The sequence below is a fragment of the Rhamphochromis longiceps genome, linkage group LG20, assembly GCF_057381845.1.
Source record: "Rhamphochromis longiceps isolate RC_006_pf linkage group LG20, R_longiceps_female_GT1.1, whole genome shotgun sequence".
Classification (NCBI taxonomy): Eukaryota; Metazoa; Chordata; class Actinopteri; order Cichliformes; family Cichlidae; genus Rhamphochromis; species Rhamphochromis longiceps.
Genome location: NC_140576.1, coordinates 32418898 through 32443340, shown reverse-complemented (window position 1 = coordinate 32443340; position 24443 = coordinate 32418898). Strand labels below are relative to the sequence as shown.

Here is a 24443-nt window from a genome sequence, read left to right as displayed (position 1 = left end):
ATATAATATGGATATTAACATTTTCCAACAATATTCAATGTTACATATTCACGTATACTGGGTACAGAACTTTAAAAATAAGCAACTGGGCTTCAGTGGACCTGGGCATCAGCCACCCATGCAATATAAACTAACAAACAATATAAGCCTAGGCGTGACACATCTGATTACCATAAACAAACATTTTAACATACAAATACTGTATATACAGTAACATGGTAGTTTAGAGTGACTTATCAAAAACCTTCCAGTGTAGTTTCTCCTAAAGAATAACTCCACCAACGAGTGATTTTTATATCATATTGGGAACATTAATATCGTTCTGTGTGGTTGTGGTGTTAATCCCCCCCCACCCAAAAAAAAAAATCTATATCCAGCTTAAAAAAATACCATCTGCCTTGCTGTTAAGCATAATACAAAAAAATACTGATTATCTGTACTGAAATAGTCATTGCACTATGGCTCTGTCATATATTAAAAAAAATTAAAAGTGCATCATTTTGCGTTTAATGAAAAATAAAAGCTTTACTTAATCAATCTTTTAATCACTACGCAGAAATAATTCTCACATCATTTTCTCTCCATTACAGTTATTGCAGCTTCACAGTTTCCCCTCATGAAGTTATTTAAATAAAGAGTTCCTCCACTATTTTATTCTTTTATTAAATAATGGAGGTTAATTTTTGAAAAATTGATTCAGTTAAAAACAAGTAGGAAAGAGAAACTGGCTGAACCCCCCTGCGGCTGTTTGTTTTTTTTTTGTTTGTTTTTTTAATTATTACTGGTAAACAAACACATGCTGACTCCTGAAGGGTTTTTCCTCCTTTGGTTTCAATATTTATAAGATTTCTTTCATTTTAGTATATTTATAATTCAACCAATTTCCTATTACAGTGGCTCTTTACGCTATGCTAACTTTCAAAACATAGTTTTTCAGCATTTAAATAAAACTGCTGCCCCTAACAGCTATTTTGCTCCTGAACCATCTTCAGCTTGCTGGCTGACCTTAAAACTTTTATATCCATCAGCTTATTTGCATATGTGAGGCTGTGGATAGCATCCTGTGTACCATTTCACACTGTAGAGGTGCAAGTTTCTGGTTTGCTAATAAGATAAGAAGCTACCATATTAACGTCATAAGACCTGAACTCATCATGGCATGCATTTTTAATTTCTCTCTGCTATTTGGGCTGATTCGACCTGATGAATGTAAAAATAAAGAATTATCTTTTTACCTGATTTTGCTCTACAAGGGTCTGATATCCATATATGAGGACATTTGTTTTAAATTTTGATAGAACAGTGGCAATATAATGTCTTTGTAAGTGCATATCAGGCCCTTGTAGAGCAAAATTTAGTATAGTTAGTAGTTTTTAGTCTAGACAACCCAAAATGTGATGTCCACATATGTGGACATATGGGGACTGCAGGTCCAGGAGGTTAAAGTTATGGAAGTCTATGGAAGACATTGCTGTTGCTGTTGTACGTTCCTCACAACTTTATAGGCTCAAACTATAGTTTCAAGTAATACTGAGTAAAACTTGCATGCAGTTAATGTTGTACATGTTGGTCATTATTCAAACCATAAAACTCTATATATGACTTGTTGTCTTGACCTTGAATTGGGAATAATACCATAATGGTATTAGAAACCAAACGTTTATAACAATTAGATTGTGCATACAACAAGCTTGGGTTTGACAAGCAGATCAGATTTTCAGCTTTAAGTAGATGGCGACCATGTTTTCAATCTGCATGTGTGGAATTATGGGATTTATAGCAGTAAGTGCTGTTTGGAGTTCAAGTCCATAAGATAAAGCACAAGTCTAATGATCTCCATTTGGTAAAGTTTGGTTTCTGTGTACAACTTGTGGGATTTACACACTGACAACTGGAGACATCATATGTAAGTTGTTATTCTTACAGTAGTACATCCTAGTTCACTTTGAGGACACATGCATAGTTAGTGGTCTGTTAGTTTAAAGGTCAGCATTCACACTGTGATCACAAAATTTACATGACCGGCACCCTCACTGATAAGTCTTAAGATTTCACACGTTTTGCTGTGCTGTGCTTTGTTTTAAACAACTTCTAAATTCCTGGGAAATCTTTAAAAGAAAGTATAGTGTGTAAAGTTAGCATATACCAAAGAGCCACGTGACAGACAAATATACAGATATCCTCATCACTTTGATCAACATCATCATTTTTCCATGGCACACATCTCTAATACAACACCTCCATGTGTCTTGGGTAGTTTTGCCATGTCTACTAGAAAAAGTAAAGAGGCTTTTACTTCAGGAACCAGCCGTGTCTAAAACAGGGAATCCCACAAAATATACACCCCGACCACATGATGAAATGAAACCTAACTCTTTTGAGTTCTTTGGTTCAGAGCTCCCTGTATCCTCTGAAACCCTCAAAGTCCTAGATTGGTCCCAAATACTCTGCTGATGACATTATTTAAGGTCCACTCCTGGCCTCATAATAACTAATAGATTTCTAACGTTTCCCTGGCAGTGATTTCTCTGCCACACCTGGCCAATTTATTTCTGTTTTTGGTCCAAACTGACATCGTTAAAAGTAGATTAGGAACACTGAGTTGCTGTTAGAACCTGAGAAGGGAGCGGCCGGCTGCTAGGTTTGCGGAGAGAAACATGACAGATGTAGAGAAGAAGAAAATTGGGTAGTAAAAAGTCTTTCAGACGAACATGAAGCCTAAGATCCCCAAACATGTGTCTTCATGCATCTATTGGCACCCCCTACATTAGTTCAACCTGACCTGATTATTATGAAGCTGCTATATTGAGACAGATAAACTCCTGAATGCATTTCTTATACTGCTGCTCAGTGGGGCTGCTGATTGGGTATTGACCTGGCTGTCCAAAGGGTCCTTCTGACTCCCGCATCTCATCGTTCATCCGGGCAAGACGCAGCCTGAAGGAAAAAATGAGAAATCAAAAAGAGGATTTAGTTATTTGAAAAACACTTAATGGACTCTATAGTGCGTAAGTAAAACAACATACAGCGTGACTATATCTGCGTTGGCTTGCTGCACAGCTATACTCAGCGGATCCTGGCCATCTTCGTCACCATCGTTCTGTGTAGCTCCTCGTTTGAGGAATAAACACACCTGCCTGGAAAGACAAAAGAAAACAAGATCAATTATAACCAGAACTCAATGGTAATCATTTTTTAAAATATTTCAACCACAAGTTAGGTCACGTTTCTTTTACACTGGATGTATCTGTAAAAGTAAGGAAGGTTTAGTCTGTTTCCTTGTTGCAACCGGGGCCCACACAAAAACTAACCAAGGGCCGTGCTTTGAGAAGCCTGGCACTATTGGAGTGAAAATATGATTTATAGCCACTTTCAGTCAAACAATGGTTTTCCCGGGAGAACAACAAGCCTGAACTTCTCATAAAAGGAAAAGTCAATTCTTTTAAATCACTCATGCATGCCTTTTAAATAGGTTTCCTGCACGAGGCTCATTGTCCTGGACAAGCTTAGCATCACTCCAACAAAGCTCGCTTTACTAAACTGTAAACCATGTGTGAAGTGGTTAGAAATGCAGCAGGGAGAGTAAAACTCCTCATGACTCACCCCGTGTGTCCCAGATACGTGGCATGATGCAGGGGCCCCCTCCCTCTCGCGTCTCTTTGGTTGACGTCAGCAGCGTTCTGGAGCAGAAACTCACAGGCAATCAATGAACCCTAAAATAAAGCAGAAGTGAAAAGATGTTTACATTGGATTATGTCATAATCAGATTTTTTGTCTAATGAAAGACCGATGTGAGAAGTTTCCAGACCTCTTCGGTCGATTCACTCACCCCGATCACAGCCTGTATGAGGGGCGTTTTTCCTTCGTCTTCCTCGTTTACTAAATTGACATCAGCTCCATGAGCTAGCGCTGCAGCCATGACGGGGAGGTTACGAGCTTTCGAGGCTTTATAGAGCAGGGCTCCGGGATGAAGATCCCTTAGGTCCTCCAGGTCTGACGTCTCTGGCTCGGCCTCCAATTCAGCCTCTCCGCTCGAGTCCTCGGACACCTCACACTCTGAGGACAGCGTAACATAACTCAGCAACAGCATACAGACATAAAAGCAGCTCGTTACAGTTCATCCCCTGGACTCACCCTCCTCTGTGACGCTGTCCACTACTGAGCCAAACACCAGGATGTCTGTGCTGCCGTCTGTACTGCCTCCCAACCCGCTGTCGCTGCTCAGACCTGCCGGACCGGGAGGCGCCACAACATGGACACATTAGTCACAGCTGTCTCTTTCAGAGCAATTAGTGTCATTTTAATGGTGCAATAGTGAACACACAATCCAAGCTCTGTATTCCCATGCTTTAAAATGTGTGGTACAAAGGTGTGAGTGTCACAGTAGGGAGTTGCTTACTTCGAGGCCCAGATCCCGTATCAAAGTAGGAGAAGAGGGAGTCCAGCTCATCGGGACAGAACAGAGATTCTCGTCTGAACTTAGCAGCTGCTATGAGAGGAACAGAAAGAAAGCTTTTATATGGTGTCTAATTTGTATGAAAAACACTGGAAAACTACATCGCTAAGCTGCATTTCACCTGACATACCTGAGGAGAAGGTGGAGGGGGAGGTGTTTCCAGGCTCCTGTCGATATCTCCGCCGTGTTTTGGGCACCGTCGTAGCGCTGTTGTGTCTTCGGCATTTCTTCACACTCCACCGCCGCTCCGACTTCCTCTCCCCGTTGATGAGTATCTCAGTGGAGCCCAGCTTCTTCAAGAATTTCTTCTCTACATATTTTGCCTTAATCCAGGCCTCTTTTTCTTGCCTGAACAAAACCACATGACATACGACTTTTGATGTTAGTGCCTCAAAGGTCACATGTTTATAGATCAGATTAGCTGCGCTTCATCAGTTCTCACCTTGAGCTGGATGGTAATGGTTTCTTAAGACCTTTTTCTTGGCAGGAGCCTTCATAGATGTGGTTGATGACGCTGTTTCCGAGTTCACACATCAACTACGAGGAAATATGACAATGATTAGGAACTTAAAGTAATAGTTTGATAGTTTAGGAATTATATTGGGCTTTTTGCTAAAGGGTAGCTGAGATAACCCAGATCACTCCCTTGTCTTTTTGTAAAATATAAATGCTTGCTAGCTTAGCATAAAAACTAAAAAGGGAAACTGCTAGTTTATCTAAGCTAAACAATCTCACCGTTGGTTTAACATTTCTGTTTTTAAACTAATTAAACAAACATAAAGCTCGTATTGGTTTCAGAGAAACATTTTGATATACATTTTGTGTATTTTGAGTAGTTGCCTTTAGACCACAGTTAGGGCTATGCGATATGACCAAAATCTCATATCCCGATATAAGAATTCTATCATCCCGATAACGACATAAATCACAAAAATGTAACATTTTCTGTAAATTCTGTGAATCTCGGGCAGCTCGACTTGCGGGAAGTGTTTCCAGCTGCGCGTCATGTAGCTGGAGTCGAGTGTTTTAACCAATGCATGAAACTATACATTTTTAGACATAAGTTGTAAAGGCCGCCATTTTCTTTGTGAGTATTTATTACACGGCGTGCTGCGGGGAAAGCCTGTTCTAACGTTTGAGTCTAAGGTTTATTTTTTAGCACCTGTCGGCTCTTTTTTGCTTCTCATCCATAAATAATCTGCTCTTTCACGTGATTCAGTTTATTTTGAAAAGTCTCAACAGTATCTTGAGCTTTATTGTGAAAGGTTTATGTGTTACCGTCGTTGTTGCTAACGACAATGCATAAAAACAGGCGCTAATCCGTCTGTAGTGTGGTTATATTAAATCTAAGAGAAAGAGAGAACTTTAAGAAATTAATATAGTCACTACAGTGACCATCAAAACAATGAAAAAATATTGCCGTAAACAGTTTATTTTGAAACAAACGATAGCGTAAAATGAAACGATAGACGTTTTTATATCGTCATCCGATACATATCGTTCTATCGAACAACCACAGTTAATATAATTTTAAATTTTTCTGTAATTTCTTAATGAATTTCAACTTTTGCCTAAATATTATGAACCAAACTGGAGTTTCCAGTTTGTTTCATATTATTTAGTTATAATAGTTTTTATTTGTTTTAGTGTTAGTGACATAGAAGCCTTTTTTTTTTACATTGATACATTATATACAATATAAAGTGGGTTATTTTATAACAACGTATTATGTTACGATATAAATACTTAAGTAATGGTCATGTAGATATCACATTCTCAAGAAACATGTTCATAAATGGTTTTGAAGATCAAAACAATTCCTGTATTTTTCTCTGTTTTAGATCATTTTATCAGTGCAAACTATCCTTTACTTTTATAAAAGTCTTATTATTGTTTTTATTTCAGTTAATTCAGTGTTTTTAAATCATTTTTTCCAAATAAGGTGTTCATTTTAGCTGGTTACAAGGATACTGCTTTGGAAAAAGCCAAACAAATAGGTTCCTCTTTAGTCTGACTTACTATCATATCTTATATTTTTAATGTTTATGGAGGTGTGCATGCACGACGGTCTGTTTGTCTGTTTGAACAGGTACACTCGTGTTTTAATGTGGGATTTCATCCAAACTGTGAAGCCTTTTGTCACAGTAGGTTTTAACAAGTGCTATAAGACAGTGATATCCATTTTTCATCTTCAGGTTATTCTAGTAATGTGTTAAAAACTGCCCCATGGCTGTTTAGCTGAGACTAATTGTACCTTTAATAATTCTGGTTCCCACGAGTCCAGCGTGAGTGAGCGCACCTTTGAGCAGTGAACTCCAAGACTCCTGCAAGAGAAACATATTCAGAGTCCAGAGATGTGCTGTTGATGTTCTGTAGTCAAACTGTTTAGTGCTTAAAGGGGAAGAATTTCACTTTGTTAGGACTGTAAAGCAGCAGATGGCGTCCAGCTCGACAAAACAAAAAGCAGTTTATATTCTTCTAATATGAAAAGATGCACCATGGCGTTGTGTGGTGACCTGATTTGAATCCCGGGCTCCTAATGTCATGCAAATCACTGTCTGGTATCTAGGCAACTGTTGCACGTTAGAAAAAAACTGCACTGAGCTACAAGAGGCCACGTCTGATCTCTCTGTGAGAAGAACAGTCCAAAGGAGGAGCATGAATATTCAACAGGTGGGCACACACGCATTCAGGGACGGGATTTGAGATTACATAAGCAGTGAAAATTGTGGCTGCAAAATAAACAAAACTCCTAAGGGATCAGACGCCTGAAAACGACCCTCAATGACGCCACAGTGTGATGGAATGAAACAAAAGTGCAAAGGAAGTGTCTTTCTGCAAACATGGTGCCTCCATTCAGCAGCATTACATCATATCCAGCACTGAATTCAGCTATTCAATGACTTATCACTCTGTGAAAACTCTCACTCAAGGCACGACTGATCCAATAAGCAGTGTCCTGCACTTTAATCTGTCAGCAGCGTGTGTGGCAGAACGTGCTCTCCCAACTTTAGCAGGCTGCTGGCACCTCGTCCTGTCCTCAGAGCCAGCAGCCGCCACACAGCACGAGGCAGGTTTAGAGGAAGCGCTCAGATTCTTTAAGTCCACCCTAAAGATGCTTATCGTGCTTAATTGTGCAGTTTGACATTGAGAGGCTGTTTTCACACTCTTCTTCTGTTGGGAAGTCAATATGACTATGATGACCTTCCCTTTAACGTGACACTGGCAGACTCCAATGCTAAGCTAAAAGTGACAACCTACGGAAAATATGACAAAAACAACCCAGGACTGTGGAGCTGCTGGAATACTATCAGACAAGAATGAGTCAAGGTTCCTCTTCCAGAGGACTCAGTTCCCACGTGTTTATAGACTGTAGTTAAAAGAAGAGGAGATGGTATAGTATAGTAAACATGGCCCTGTCCAAACTTTTCTGAGAATAATGCAGGCGTTTTTTCTACCTGTGGATGCCGGAGCACTCGATGCACAGCAGGATGCCGAGGTTGATTGAGGCCCAGCGAGGGTCGGCCTGACCGCAGTCGCAGCACTGCTCGTTCCCCGGCAGACACTGGATCCGCTGCAGGATGGTCTCGCCCCGGGCGCTGCGCTCCCGTGGCTCACTGGCTGAATCGATGCTGCTTGTGGATGGAGAGGCTGTTCTGTCCAGATGCTACAAACAAATGCTATCAGTTAGGACGGAATTTCATTCAATTTTAGTGAAACAAAGTATTATTTGTTATAAATTGAGAGGAAGTATGTGGAGTTGTGTCGATGTGAATTAAACTTTACAGATTAAACAAATGAGATAAAACGTTAAGTTTAAATATCCTAATAGGAACATCTGCTACGACTGGACTATTTTTTTATAACAGGTATTTTAGTCTAGGGCATTGCAGCATAATTTATTAACTGATCATAGAGCAACTGTGGGTGTTAGATAAATAGATTATAGTGGAATAAAAAGTACCATATTTGAATTAAAACATGGAAAAACATCCCATAAACAAGCATTTTTTCCCATTAATTTTGACTCACCTCTATGTAGTACGTGTCTGGGCTCTCTCTGTAGGCTGAAGCGATGCTAGCTTGAACAGCCTGAATCCACAAATGTCTTAACTTCTCAGACTCAGCCTGAAGCATACAGCTCCTGAAAGACGCCCACATTATATTCATGAATCAGAAAAAGGATTGTTGTAATATTTATGATTACCTAAAGCACAGATTAAGAAAGAATAAAGTAAAGCAAGCCACCTCCTGATGCTGTACCTGCACAGCAGTGATTTGAACAAAGCAGTCAATATTTAATTTATTTTTTTATGTGAGTTTAAATTTAGAGATACTTAGTAAATTGAAACTTTGTGATAAGTAACTTTAAAATTTGAGATATGGCCTGAATTCCTGTATTTATGACTGAGGTAGGATCTAGACCCTTGATGACCCTAAACTGGATGGATAGGATTGATTGTTGTGCAATCATTTTCTCTTTCAGCTATAAAAGTCTCACATAGATGCGTGCTAATTTTGGCTAAGATTATTACCAAGGAACAACTTCTGATGGGAAAATTCTAATCCCAATATGATGACTTCTGGCTCTAAAAAAACAACATGGTGGCAGCTAAATTACTATGTTGTGGCTTGAAAATGCAAAACGCAGAAATCAATGGGTCACTTTGCTACAGTCTATGATTATTACTAGACAAATAAACATGACACAGACACACTTTGACTTGGTGGCGTCTCTAGAGGAAAAGTTACAGGATCACCATAGTCAGACCACAGTGATCTGAGCCATTGATCCCAGTATGGTCACCAGTTTATCATTATCATGGCATCGTGCTTATTTACTTGGAGGGGGAGACGACTTCAAAGCAGAACCTCCTCTCGATGTCCTCGCATGGTTTAACAGAGCATAGCCGGAGGTCCTCCACTACCACCGTCAGAGAATCCTGCAAACACAAAAACATCTTCTCATTCCTGATATCATCAACACAGAAAACAGCCATTTTCCTTCTAGAATATACATTTTTCCTGACCAGCTGTTGGCTCCCCCTGAGGGTACACTGAGACCCGAGAGGTTAAGCATTCAGGCTAAAACAGACAGAGCAGTTTTTATTTTATGTTTATTAATCTCTGACCTGCTTAACATGCATAATTCAATGTAGATCACCATAAACAGCACTACTAAATTCTCACAAGCCACATCATCCCTAAAGAAAGCTGACATGGACTAAAGTGGACTTACCTTGAGCTTCTTCTGATAGACCAGCTGACTGTTTTGTATGGAGAACCACCGTCTAGACAGAGGGAGAGAAATAAAAACATTTGAAATGGGATGCATCACATCATCACAACCTTTTTAAGGTATTTTACTCTTTATTAGTAGTATTATAAAGTTTCTAAAGTAGGTCACCTCCTCTGTTTTTTGGATTATGTTTGGAATAACTGACTAAAATCACGGAGCCAAACAAATCTCCTGTTTTATAAAGAGATTCTCTAAGCCTTAAGAGATACAGGACCTTGACATATGGTTAAAAGCTCTGATCCCAGAGAACAAACCTTTGAGCTTCGGCTGGCTCCATCAAAGTTTGGTTGGCTGCTCTAACATATTCATCCCTCTATATTAATAAAATCTTAATAACACCATGAATTCACCTTTAACAGCTTCTGTCTCTCCTAATCTATCCTTTGCTTAGGAGAAAGAGTCAAGCAAGCCTCCAGCAGGTCCTGGTGATGTATTGACGTCACAGTTTGCGTGATTAATGCATTATGCATAGCATGAGCTAGAACTGGTCCCCACTGAGGACTCGGTTAAATGCAGAGAACACATTTCCCTACATTAATAAAAGATAACATAAAACATTTACCATGTATTTATTTACAAATGTATTAACTATGACTATGCATCTAGTCTAGAATAATTTTTTTGTTCCTTCTGCTTCAGGTTTTGCATTAAGAAACTCTTTAATGGCCCATCTATGTTAAAGGAAGGTAATAAAAATGTATCTTCAAGGCTCTTTCTGACTGGAAATTCAAGATTTTATCCTCTTTAATTGAATCTGAGATTTTACTTTATAAAGACAATTCATTATATTTTCTAAATTATGTAATTAAAATGAACTACTAATAAATTCTAGTCCTATTAGTAAATAGGAATTTTCTTTATTTCTACTTAACCTTTTTCCTTCATGTAGTTCCTGCCTATTATGAAGTATTCTATTGAGCAATATATACTGAGCCTGCTTATTAATGCCATTTGTTTGGTTGTGTTTATTGTTTCGTCCATAACTACTCGTTTTTAAGATATTTTCCTAACTATTTTCTTTACTCGTCATTTCACCAAATTATTACTAGTACTTTCGATAAGTTTGTCATTTTTGTGACTTAAAATATTCCCTTTAAAACTTCACTCGGTTTTCAGAGTACCGGGGTTACCCTGGTAACCAAACTTTTCTTTATTGCGTGACATATTGTATAATGAAAGTAAAACTGCTTTGTCAGATCTCTTTGAAAAGGAGATGAGGCTTACGTAGCATAAATGTTTGTGTGGATTTTTGTAGTTACCTGTTCCAGGTCTTAAACGCATTGCTGGCCCTCTTGAACAGGTAGCCCTCCATCACCACACCATTAGGAGCATCCACGTTAAACTCCACCTTCGATTCGTCATAGGAAAAGTCCTGAAGGAGAAGAAGGGCAAAATAAATCCTGTCTGTCACAGATGGAAGCCAAAGGCCTATTTACTGCTGGCAGGGTGTCGTTTTAACCTGTTAATGGCCAAATGAGGAAAACCAAAAATTTTTCTGTAGTGAAGAGGCTGCATCTGAGGTATTCCTCAAATACCAGCATACATACTGTATATAAACCATCTGAATCATCATAACTCGTGTGATGTAGAAATGGTCACATGTGAAGCTGCATGCCTACTAACTCTGTGGCACATTGGGAACAGATGTGACTGTGATGCAGATTATTACATAAACACAGTGATTCATGTGAAATTCGCCTTCAGCCTCTTTCATGACTGCCTTTACTGCTGGCCAATGGAAAACAAAAGCAAGCAGGTATGCAGGGGTGAAGGCCAAGTCGAGGCCCTGAAGGGTTGCAGGAAGAAATCATTTAAACTTCAGTGTTTTGGTAACCTACATTCTTAAAAGTAATTTCATATGCAGCAGGACAGAATATTAACTTATCCAGTATTAAATTTCAGCTTTGCATGCATGCAGCCCGGAGAAAATAGCAGACCTAAGCGTCCCAGCAGAGCGGGTTTTAGGCTGTTTCTTGTTCAAATGTAGAGAACACATGAGCGTTTCTGCTGACGCGACCCTTCAAACTACTCTGCTGTTTCATAACAATGGGGGATATGCACACCATTAGCTTCTTGCTGCTTGTTTAAATAATAGAACAACTTGCTGCATTACACACGTCCCCGTTTTGAATATATACACATGAATGAATTCCAGAGCAGAGACAGGGACTTTGAGCGGAGTAACCAACAACTCATGGAGGCTCATAGGAAACAAAAAACAAACAAATGCACTTGAAAACTTAAAAATGAGTCATTTATAATCATTTTGTACGCACCTCCTGCCTAAGCTTCAACAAACAGTAGACATAAAATCTGTCCAACTCCCAAAACTTTCAAAAAGGACTGTACATAAGAAGGAGTCCTTCAAAATCTTTCAAACTCAAATCTGTTGCTTTCCGTTTGCAATTAAAGTAAAAACTTTTACTACTTTTAGTATTATCTAACATACTTAGTTATATTATATTTACAGGATAACAGTTTTCCACAAGAAAAAGGGAAGTTAGACATCCTTCGATGTAATTTTCAACGATAGTTACAATTACATGACAATTCAGAGTGGACAGTGACACCCCAGAACCCCCCTTTTAGCCCAGCCCATGCACAGACAGAGAACACTACAGGCATTGATATCACGGAGTCACAGTCTGCTGCAACCAGTCAACACAAATCTCGGCTAGCACCTGAGGAAACTATCACATCAGCAACTCTTTAATATGAAAAACTCATCATGTTATTTCTTTCCACATCCTCCACCACTTCTCCAAGTTTAATGAAATATAGTCAGGTAGACTTACAGTAACTTTATTAAACAAAAACAGCAATGAAACATAGCAAACATACCTTTGATTAGGCTTCCAATCAACAACACATGCCAGAAACCAAAATGAGATGACAAAATAAACCTGCTACAAATGGATGATGCAAAATTCCCACGCAAATCCACAGTTCAAAGTTTGCATGAATTTGAGCTTTTTCTGCATGACTGCATTTTCCTGTGTCCATTGCTCTTAACATTAATACGCATGTACGCATGTGTTACTGAGCATTATGACTGAGAGTTTAATCGGAGACTGTGCCAAGAGACAGCTATGTTAGAGAATAAGTAAGCTAGAGATAAAGGGAGAAAGCGACAGGATGTTATAGCACAAAGCATTTACCAGCACTGCTTCCTTTAAAGTAATAGAAAACAAGAATAAAGATGAATAGTGTGCAAAACCACCCACCAAACTACGGTCGAACCGGCAAAAGATCTTCATTCTCAAACGCTTCAAATGCTCCGATAACATTAAAATGCACAAAAAAAACTTGTAAAACGGCTCCTGAAAAGTGGATTCCTCAGAGTAAAAGCATGTCTGTCTCCGTGCTGCAGCTCTCACGCTTTGTGCTGCTGCAGTCCGATGAGTAATTCCAACACTGACATGTGTGCCTTCCACTACAGCCACCTGCCTGCCACCCTGTGAGCCTCCAGATTATGGCTAATTACCATACAGCTGCCAATGTATCCCTGGCAGGGAGGTGTGGAGGAATTGCGGACTTTGCTATGCTGTCCTGTAGCTGCTCTTGACCCTCCAAAAAAGCAAGTTTCAACTCCCTAAACACACCTCCCTTACTGAAGAGGACCCACTGAGAATCCAACAGGCAGCCAGCCAAGACCCCAAACAAATCCTACAACTGAAGGCTTGATTTACCGGCCACACTGACAGCAGCTCTGCCCACTTAAATCCCTGAAATGTAACTGATAAGCCGGCGAGAAATCAAGTCGACACAGCTTACCTGCACATCGCCGCACGCTGGAGGAAACACTGAACAAGCTCTGCACTCTGCAAGCTTTCAAATCCACAACAAAGATCATCTATTTTTAATGAAGCAACGTCACACAGACCAAAAAAAAAAACCATCAGTGAATTATTAAACAAGCAGCCGGCCTCAAAGTATTACGAGCAAATATGTAAACTGATGTGGAACAGCAGGCAGGAAAAAGAAAAAACAGATGGGAACACTGGATGATGAAAACACAGTGTCCTGATACTTCATCCACCTGCTGCTCCTGTACGCAGGTTGGTGTGCAAACCTAATACACCAAATGGTGAGCCCAGTTGGCTGTAGTGATTACACAGTCATCACTCATCTGCAGCATCCTTCTGTTCTCATTAATACTACAGTCTGACTGCTGTCATACCTGTAAGACATCTGCTTAGCCACTTCCCACTAATCCTCAACCAACCTGCTTGGTTTTTTCTACAAGTTTCCTGAACATCCTTTAAAATACTAAACTGATACTAAACAGTCTCCTGGAACTGATCTGTTATGCCAACATGAAGGAAACAACCACAACAAGACAACAACAAAGAACGGCACTGGTCACACATTAAGGTTAATGCTTTAATTGAACAATGAGCTTTAACAACATCCTCAATAGCAGATGTTGATGGATTAGCAGCTACCTAAATCCCTGACTGGGCTATAAGAAAACTTTCCTGTGGAAATAAAGCTTCTCCCCAAATACCTGGAAATTTGTCTAATGAGGTCTGAGTGTTTGGACATCATCTAATCTGAGAAAGGAGAAAAGTATTTACACAGAGCAGATCTGGGGCACCTATTACTTCAGAAAATGTTAAACGGGACAAAAAAGAATAGCCATTATTGCATTTTTTGCTTGGAATTTTAATAAGCCAATAAGTTAAGAAACAATTCTGTTTTTTTATTTAACAAGCTCTCAAGGAAAATATCATTTAACTGGAGTGACGTAACCAACTTACAGAGGAAAATATTTCATCATTACTAAATCACAAACAACCATGTGGAACACCTCATAATTAAAATAAACTTGGTGATGCATAAGGGGCAGCAGGCAGAACTCCGCTGGTTACCTAAATCTAGGATAGTAGGCAGAGCTTGGACAGGACTTCTCCATTAAACCTGTGGTTAAAAATGAATGGCTCTGGCATTTAGCTATCTGCACTGTGCAATGTGTACCCACACAGCAATAGTGACAGTTCTCAGTTGGAGTACTTTTAACTCCCTTTCTACCCCCCAGTTGCCCCTTTGCCCTGTGTAAGTTTACACAAACCTTATTGCACATGCTCAGTGTGATGAAGAAGAAAAGAGACCAAATGACAAAGTAGGCCAATACTGATCTAAAAGCAGCTGACAGTAAAAGAGGCTGAACATCCTACCCTCAAATCAAATCATCAAATGAGCTTCAGGGAAACTAGACATTAATTATTATAATGTATATAAATGAAATAACCCAGGGAATCAGTAAAAAAAAAATAGAGAAGCTGACTGATTTATATTATACTTTAAAAGCACATTCTGTGGTAAAATGTTAGACCGGTGTCTATTTTAGTACACCACCATGATCTCTCTGCAGAGGCCCATGTAAGAGACAGGTTCTACATAGGCCTTTCAAGCTAACTTCAGTGTTTCTAATTGTTTCGTATAAATGATTCAGGATGCACTTCAGCTTGCCCTCAAGGCTTCAGGAGTCCAACTACAGCTGCAGAAAACTTCAAAGGAGTTTGCCAATGTTCCCTGCTAACACTGTGGGCTAAGCTGCAACCGCCTCCTCTGACACTAAAATAAAGAGGTGCTTGAAGTAGAAAAACAGAATTCACATGGGAAGACAGATGAAGGCATACTCACCTGCATGAGGGTCTGGGAGGAGATGGTGGCATTTGAAACATACAAGAAGAAGAAAAGAGAGGAGAGCATTAGCACCACCAACAGCAGACTGGTTAAAATGAGGATAATAGGCTAATCTTTCAGTTTCAGCGCGCCTCTGATTATCCTCATTACTGGATTTCCATCACTTTAGGAATGAGAAACAAAACACACCTATTGAAATAACAAAATGTTTTCATTCAGTGCGGTTTCAGCTAGTTTATTTACCACTACAGGCCCCTTGGTGATCAATGTTTGATGAAGCTTAGTGTCTAACAGATCAATAACTGGCCCCACATGCTACCCATCCCTTCCCTGTGGGTCTATCCTCAGCCCAGACCACAATGCCTGGAGGCTGACCAGAGCTGACTGACAGATGGTCACTGATCCTGGGGTCCAGACGATCCAGACCCATGCTGAAAATAAGTCTTTGTAAATTATTAAACATGCCTGCCATGCCTAACCTTGTCGATTTTGTTTTTGGGAAAATTATTAGAAAGCCAATAATACTGACAATTTAAAAAAATAAACAAGGTAAGTTATACTCTATTTACTCCAAAAGTTGGAAAATTGAGTGTCACAGCAGACACAATCAACAGAAAAAATTGCAAATTTTTGAGACAATTGAGGATTTTAAAAGGGGAAAAAGCTCAATTTTAGTTACATTAAAAGTTTATAGAAAAATGTAAAAACAAAATTAAACATTTGTGAAACAAAAATAAATAGTAAATCAAAGAAAATACAATAGCTTAATAAAATAAAGGAAACAAGGCAAATAGTTCAACAAGGTAAAAAAAAAAATACAGTAAAGAAGAACCTCAATTAAAATATGTTAAATATGAGAGCTCACTGAATAAAAAAATAACAATTAAGTAGTATTTAGTAGATACTACTTAATAGGATTGGTATTTTGTTATGAAACCGTAGAGTTTCTGTACATGACATTGTGGGATCGTAGCTAAAATAGTTGTTAGCTAATAATGGTAAACAACACAAAGAATTGACAGCTCTACTTAAAGGTGACAGTGTTTTGACTCTACAATATACTTGTTGCTATGCAACCAATTAAAAATAAAGACTTGATGAGATATAATGTTTAACCTGAAAAACATTTTTATTTAACCTGTGTTAAGGAATAAACCTAAGTTAGTTCAAACTATCACCTGTTAGCATGCTAATGTTAGCTTATTATCACTAGTACTAATAGCAGTTTTTGTTCACTATAGCTAGCTAGTTTATTATTCTTTACTTCTGGTTTCTATTGCACTTTTTCATGACTGCTCAGCTGCAAGTGTTTGCAGACAAGTCCACATCTTCTATACGAACTACAGACCACCGTGGCAATCTGCCTGTGATCAAAACAATCACAGGCAATGTGGCTCAGCACCCTCTGTGTGACAGATCTCACCCATTTACAGCCAGAAGACACCCAGAGGATACAGTGTTGGTAGAGTCAAGTTTTTTTTAGAGTCTTTTTATGGCACCAAAATACAACCCATACAGTCAGCACTTTACATGACTGCTTATAAATCATCTTATAAAAGTGCTGACAGTTACCATTCACAGCAGACAACAGCAGGATTAATATCTGTTAAAACACTTAAATCTACCTGCTTTAATGCTTTAATCAATGCCTGGAGTTTGTTAGGGGGATTAATCAAACATTTCTCAGCTGCACAAGTCTAATCCTTTTCCAGCCACAACAGATCAACTGGTCCAAGTGGCAGACTGGATCTCAGAGGTGTGATATAGTATCAATGTGACTGGAAAGTCAATTTAATTGTGTATATTTTTCCCTGAGTGAATTTGAAATATTTTATTTCAATTTATTGTATCATAATCAGCTTTTATCTATTTAAATTAGTTCATATTTTACTTTTATTGCATTTAATTTTATTTCACAATATTCCATTACATATTTTCTTATTTATCTCCTTCAAACTATTTTATTTTACTCCTTCTGTTATATGTTTTTGTGGGGGGGTTTTTAATCTGAATTTCATTCATCTTTATATTATTCTGCAAATTTGAGATTTTGTTATAGTTTTTTCATATATGGCATGACAAAAAGGAAAACAGGGAAAAGGGGTAAAAAAAATCTAATCTCTGGGAAAAATTAATAAGGAAAAGCTGTAAATTTACAAAAGAACGAGTGATACAATTGCTAGGACAAAGGTTAATTTACAGAGACAGGATGAAAAAAATGGCCAATGTATATGAAAAAAAACCTAACAAATTTGTGAGAAAAGGCTATTTTGCAAATATAAAAGAAAGAAATAGGAAATTATATAACAAAAAAAGGGTTAATTTATGTGTGAAAACAGACAAAATTACCAGGGGGGAAAAAACGTGCAAATTTCTGTAATAAACTGGGAAGAAATAAACTAGCATAACATTTTTTTTTTTGAAGAGAGATATTACACGATACAAAGTCCCCAGAGAAATGGTGTTGTTATGTTGGCTCAGTGATGAGCACAGATGGCAACATTACAAAGCAGAAGAAACAATTTTAAATGAAAACTCCAATCCAAGACCTTTGACCTGTGACATACTTTCTTTTAAAATCAAACTTAGTTTATTAACTATGTATACGTTCTATTTAATCAATCGAGGGAAAACAAAAAAAGAGGAACTCACCCTCTGCTGAATCGTTGCATGTTTGTGCTCCATTTCCCTCTTCTCCATGGCTGAATCAATCACCAGCTGATCCAACTTAAAAGTCAATTCACACAAAAGAAGAAAAAAATCAGTTGTTTCAGTATTCATTCTGCTGTTAAATAACTAAAATATACTGTAAATCCTGTAAATACAGTCAGAGCTGGGATGATTCAGATTAGCTGACTATAACTGAGCCTTTTCGGGTAACCGAGAGAGTTACTAAATGGAAATTGAAATTATGTAACAGGCTGGTATCAATAGTTAAAATGAGGACCAATCAAACCAGGGTGCCTGAGGAAATGAGTGGTGGTGAGAACCATCACACCTCTCACCTCTGCAGCCAACTTCTTCATGTAGGGGTCGATCTCATCCAGCAGGTTGTAGCCCTGCTGGAACAGCGAGTACTGGGCATTCATAAATGACAGCATCTGTGTAGGAAATGAAAATTAACTTTAAGAAGTGCACAGATCCTTCATGCTTTTTTTGACTATATTAAAAGAATAAAATATCGGCTTACAGCATCTAGGATCTCAAATTTCTTCTTCGCCTGAAGTACATTGATCTGCAGAAAAAACAAAAATGAAGTGTTTATAATTAACAAGGGAGTGGTCATTCACCCCACCCACTGACATTTTGAATTATAAAAATATTTCTTACCATGAATTTGCAAATATGTCTGATTTCATATGTAAATTCTAATTTATATAAATTAATAAAACCCAGAAGATAGACTGCATTAAAACATTATTAGTATTAGTATAAGTATAATATGGTCAAAAATAACACCACTCTCCTTTAAGTCACTCAGGGTTAACATTATCTTTTAGTTGAAGCCCTTAACACTAAATATTATTTGACACAAACTATTAAGTTAACGCCCTCTGGTGGACATTATTATCTATCTATAACATGACCAACAAAAATAAACATCAGCTGGCCCTATGATGGGTTTGTTTCCTTCTCACTGCTGTAACAAACAGCCCTTATGCATCAGTTGGGACACAGAATGCAAAGCCTTTGCATTCTGTGTTCCAACTGATGCAAACCTAAGTGATATTTTGTGCTACGTTTAAGAGGTTACGTCCATATAGAGCACATCGCCCTGCAGCTTTAACCTTTTCCACCTCGAGACACTTAAAGTTAAAACTCAATAGATTAAGATGTCTAAGAGCTGTGAGAGAAAGCTGCCGGCAGACAAACTGAAGAAAGGAAAGAGGGCACGGCCATCACGGCGATCGCTCTGAATCAGTCTCCTTTTGTTCCCGCGGGCAGTCCTGGTAAACGTGTGGGCAAAATAAGCCCATGCTAAATGCGACCAGAGCAAAGCATGCGCCACTCAAGCAGAAGGGCTCTGGCAGACGTCGCTGCAGGCTGACAGGCTACATCATGGTCACTTTCTAATTGTAATGGCAACAAGAGGCTGTCTCGTGGGGGTGCAAATGAGTCTGAAGGGATTACACTGCTTCTTAAAACTTTACTCTTTTTGGGTAACTGAAACTGAAAATGATGCTCAAAATCAGTGCCTGGGTGTAGTTTTCATGATTTGTTACTCGGTACATTCTTAGATCTTAGTCCAGTGAGAGTATTTAGTACATCTTATATGTTGTCTTTTTTCTTTTTACAGTGTTTTTCTGACCTGTAGCACGTAGTCCAGAGCGAGGTGTCGGTAGCACTTGCGGGTGATGCTCAGCGCGCTAGTGGCTTCTTCGACCTCGTGAGGCTTGTTCCTGGGTGCCTGAGCGTTCTTCACCTGTGCTATTTCCATGTCCTCACGCACCCTGTCAAAGTGCTTTTTTGTCTCCTTGAATTTTCGAACATCCCTGACAAACAAAATAGAACAAAATACAAGTGAGACATTAGCGTTGCAGGTTAACGTTACGTCTGAAAAAACGTGTCTGGGCTGCAAAATGTTGTAGCCTGTTCTATATTTAAACACTTAAGAAAGGTTTTTGGGGGTAACAAGGACATGTAGGCCTTTTAAAGGTTGTGGAGTAATCCTTTTCCCACCTGTATTGAATATTTTATACATCTAAATATCTACAGGGATACTTCAGCAAATTGTAGGTTTACTTACTCTTTCACAAAATTGTGCAGCTGTTGCTTTACAGACCGCTGGGCTTGATCAAACAGGATCTGAAACAGGTCACAAATAAGACATTAGATGAAATTTATAATACTTTTAGACATTGCTAGTTCATTATTATTTATTCTTTGGCTTATGTCACCATAAAGTTATTATCACGGGATTTCATTTTGGTCATGGAAGATGTGACCAGTAAATTTAACCAGACACTTTAGACAAGAGGACCAGAACCAGCCTGCCAAAGGGAGGGTATACATTCTGGCTTTTTCACAGTTATCTCATATTCAATTTTACAACAATGATATCACCCATGACCAGCCATACTACCCCAATGTAATTAATATACATATATATAAACTAATAAAAAGCAAAAATATTGACAATTATACAAGGGAACAACTCTGGAAATATTACAGAAAAAAATCCTGGCTAATTTGCGAGAAGAAAACAGGAGGAAATTTACAAGAAAAAAAAATTTTTAGAGAAAAAAAAAAGGTCAAAATTTACTAATGAAATATTTGCAAATTTACAAGAAAACTGTATTTCAATTTTACAGGAAATTCTTTGGCGAATTACAGTCAAAGAAATTTAATATATCAGAAAAAAACTGCCAAAATTTATAAAACAAATCAAATAAGGATAAGTTTATGAGAGCAATGTATATAATAGATAAACTCTTAAAACAGACTATTCAATTAAACAAGAGAAGTACTTTTAGTGATTTACATTTTATCATTATTGCTTTTTATTTCCTACTCTAACATTTCTTTCATCGGGCTGGCTTAGTGTGGAAAACATCTCATTGCGCATCATCATTTTTGTAAATGCATCATTTATAAAATGTGAATGCTATTGTTTATGTGGTCCACAAAGTAAAAAGCTTTCGACAAACCAGTCAGCAGACTAATATTAGAATAACTGTAAATAAATAAGTACATATTGAAAATACCATATGTTGATGCCCAATCAAATTAGTGCAGCAAATGTATATTTATTGTATTGCGTGATGTATGAACTTAGTTCAAATTCAGGATGAAATGTAATGTAGCATTTCTTATTCCAAGTCTTTTGGAAGAAAGCGACAATGTTCCTATTGTGATATGACTTTCAAAGTAACCAGCAGAGGGCGACAAAGCCCAGCTGTTTTCAAAAGATGCTCGTAAATTATGGAAATCAGACATTAATGCCTGTTTGAATGAGTGGAGAGGCAATGATGCTGTGACTCAAACACCCCTGCTCCAACACAATAACATGCTGCCTTCAGTTTGGCGTTTTACATTCGAGATCCCTCCTCTTCCCTTTCATGCTCAGAGAGTACAGTCAGTGTGCAAGAGCTGCTGCTGCTGCTAAATAGGTCACTCGGGCAGAGAGGGAGGGAGTGAGGAAGTAAGCAAGAGGGAGGAGAGGAGGATTCTGGTACAACACAACACTGCAGTCTGCATTCAGCACAGGGTACAAACCAGTCAAACTGCCAAGGCCCACGTGTCCTTACCACAACCGAGCAGTTAGACTGCTTAAAGGGTTTCACCCTCATCCCGCTAGAATAATTGGATACATGCGTTTTGGTATGGATTAGAAGATTTGAGTTTGCCAGGCTGTATAAATAGGCTTATGAGTGTTTTAACTCAGGGATTATAGGCGCGGATGATGGGAAAGACACTCTGCTATTGTTGTTGCTGTAAGCTGTGTATAGAGGGTATATGACAGACTATTAGGGTCAGTGATGGAAAAAAAAGAAGACATTGTGTTGGTGGTTGTGCAAAAACACAGTTTTTTGTTGTTGGTTTTTTTTATCTGTGGCCAATACACCAAAAATGGTCCCATAGTTCCAGCTTTTTCTCTTAAATTACATTTTCTGTTTTAAAAATTTTGCAGGATTTTCATTGATAATTGTACAATTGCCACAGCCAAAATTTGCCATTTTTTTCTTGCAACATTTTTTTCCCTCCTAAATATGTCATTTTAATCTGATAAAAAAAAACACGAGTTATCTCATGAATTTGCTGTTTTTTGTCACAAATTTGCCCATTTTGTTGTAAATTAACAACTTTAATCTAAAAAATTAAAAAAAGAATGTCAGAAAGATTCTACAAACTTAACTGTGGGTCAAATGGAAGTGGTACTTTTAAATGGATTCTCTTGATGCCTCAAAGAAACGTGTTTGTTTTGATGGTAGCAGCCCACCCATTCGGCACTTTGCTGTAATGCTAGTGAGGCTAGCTGAGTAACCTTTCCTGCTTCTTGGAAAGTAAAATGTTTAAAATGGCACCCTGTTTGGCAGTAAACAGGTCTGATAGTGCATATGTGGTCTGCCTGTTTCCCTGAATGTATTTTAACAAGCTCTCAGAAAAGTGAAAGTGGTAGCTGGAAGTTTGGGCCATCAGGAGCTTTCTCAAACACGTGATGCCTAAAACACGAAAATCAGCAGTGCAGTGGTGTATGGCGGTCATAAACTCTCCAGGGTTGGATTAGTTTAAGCGTCGAGCAGACAGAACTGAGGTGGACTGCGGTTTAGAGCAAACCGCAGTCTTTAAAAGTTGTGGGCTCACCCAGCACACCTCTGTGATGTTTGTGTGCGGCAGGAGAACTGCTGTGAAACTTCCTGGCTTGGGGGGAAGTGTAGCCTGTTGCATTCCGGAGCTATTTTTGTGGCAAGCTGACACCCTTGTTTCACCGGACCAACATGCATCAGGTTGTCACTGCATAATGCAAATGTAATGTAATATGGGGGTCTGGGGACTGGTTATGATTTATGAAAAATGATGGAAATTGTCAGACTGGACTTCAGAGGTTGATTCCTACCTGTCACACTTAAAAAACGGACCCAGTTTTCCGTCACTTCAACTTTAGTTTGAACCTAAAGTCACAGTGTGGAGCTTCAGACTAATAAATACAGAAATTGTGTTTTTTCCATGTTCCCATTTTTGGTTTTTATGTAGTCAGAGATAAGATATTTCTGTTTTGATTGTCTCACATGGCTCCACAGAAACACTGTTTGTGGCCTTAAACTATAGTAAGCATTAGGTAATTTGGAGGGGCAGAAAAAGCTACTAAAGATCAGAAGCACTGTGACAAACCAGCTAACGGCTGGTGGTAGGTAACAGACACTGGCTTGCAAACTAGTTCAATTTACATAAATATTATGTTTTATTTAATTTACATTTTTTTTGATCTAGACTAAGAAAATACTTGGAAAGTGTAGATTTTTAATACAAGTATACGGATGCTTTATCTTTTAAACATCAAATATTGGCCTGCTATACATTAGCATGTAGTTAATATACTAACTGTACAACATCTAATTGCCATCATAACTGTATTAACAAAGCTGGGATACAAAAGACAGAATTACAACTTTTAAAAAGTATTTTTATCCTACATTTCTCATAAGTTTAGTGTTCAACAGAATACTGAATTCTCTTTTTTCATAATCTTAGTCATATATTCAATTTTGTTAATTTTTTCAAATCTTATTTTATTACTGTTATATTATTCTATTACTGTTAGCCCTGAAACAGGCTGGTGCCCTGTCCTGGGTGTATCCACCTCTTGCCCTATGGCAGCTGAGATAGGCCCCAGCCCGCACACGGCCCTGAATTGGATAAGCATAAGAGAATGAATAGATGGATGGATGACTGTTATATATGACATTTTTACTCACTCACAGGATAAAGCCTTCAGTATAGATCTGTGGAACTTTTAACAATGTTTGTTTTTACTGTATTTTTTATTGTAACAACAAAAACTGTATGATTCTATTGTCTATCTATCGTTGCTTAATGGCATCCCACCTGACAGACCAGCCATGTTAATTATGACAGAGTGCCACTTTGTTTTGACTTGAAATCTTCTTAGCAGTTAAATGTTGAGAGCAACAGACATTTCATTTCCATATTTGACAGATAAGCACAAACTGTAGAGTTAATGTCAAACATAAGTAAGTCCAAGAGTATCTGGCACACCTTCAGCATGCTGACATCAGAGCTAAGGAATGAAATGGTTGAAGACACCATTACAAAAGACTACTGTACTGACTATCACTTTTTTAAATCCCTTCGCTGATTCCACCAGCATGTTCAGACAGAATGATGTGATTTAGTCAGTCAAGCAATTATCTCAAGCCCACTCTGTGCACAAGAACACCTTTGTCAAATCGGAGTGGGTAAAAACACACTGTTATTTTTAGACTTTATCCAGGAAACCATGCATGCTTCGTGTCTCTAGGTTTGGATTTGACTGTGAAACTGCAAGTGCGTTGGGTAACGACTTGTGACTGAGAATAC

General features: G+C 38.3%; 1 protein-coding gene across 6 annotated transcripts in view; it reads right to left on the bottom strand.

Moving 5' to 3' along the window:
- LOC146645695 (arf-GAP with coiled-coil, ANK repeat and PH domain-containing protein 3-like) overlaps window positions 1-24443 on the bottom strand; it is a 70227-nt gene that overhangs the window by 3651 nt on the left and 42133 nt on the right. Inside the window, exons 5-24 of one of the 6 annotated variants that reach the window (XM_085392959.1) lie at window positions 20152-20210; window positions 19714-19897; window positions 18595-18639; window positions 18410-18505; window positions 18057-18131; window positions 15402-15413; window positions 11015-11127; window positions 9696-9747; window positions 9299-9399; window positions 8489-8600; window positions 7915-8123; window positions 6711-6780; window positions 4899-4993; window positions 4587-4804; window positions 4400-4489; window positions 4135-4236; window positions 3830-4056; window positions 3604-3713; window positions 3027-3137; window positions 2783-2937 (exon numbers count right to left, since the gene is read on the bottom strand). In XM_085392959.1, the coding sequence (XP_085249085.1) occupies window positions 2790-2937; window positions 3027-3137; window positions 3604-3713; window positions 3830-4056; window positions 4135-4236; window positions 4400-4489; window positions 4587-4804; window positions 4899-4993; window positions 6711-6780; window positions 7915-8123; window positions 8489-8600; window positions 9299-9399; window positions 9696-9747; window positions 11015-11127; window positions 15402-15413; window positions 18057-18131; window positions 18410-18505; window positions 18595-18639; window positions 19714-19897; window positions 20152-20210 (2229 nt within the window). In that variant the 3' untranslated portion in view covers window positions 2783-2789. The remainder of the gene's footprint in view (window positions 1-2782; window positions 2938-3026; window positions 3138-3603; window positions 3714-3829; window positions 4057-4134; window positions 4237-4399; window positions 4490-4586; window positions 4805-4898; window positions 4994-6710; window positions 6781-7914; window positions 8124-8488; window positions 8601-9298; window positions 9400-9695; window positions 9748-11014; window positions 11128-15401; window positions 15414-18056; window positions 18132-18409; window positions 18506-18594; window positions 18640-19713; window positions 19898-20151; window positions 20211-24443) is intronic. The other 5 variants (XM_085392960.1, XM_085392956.1, XM_085392958.1 and 2 more) reach the window with 5 other exon arrangements.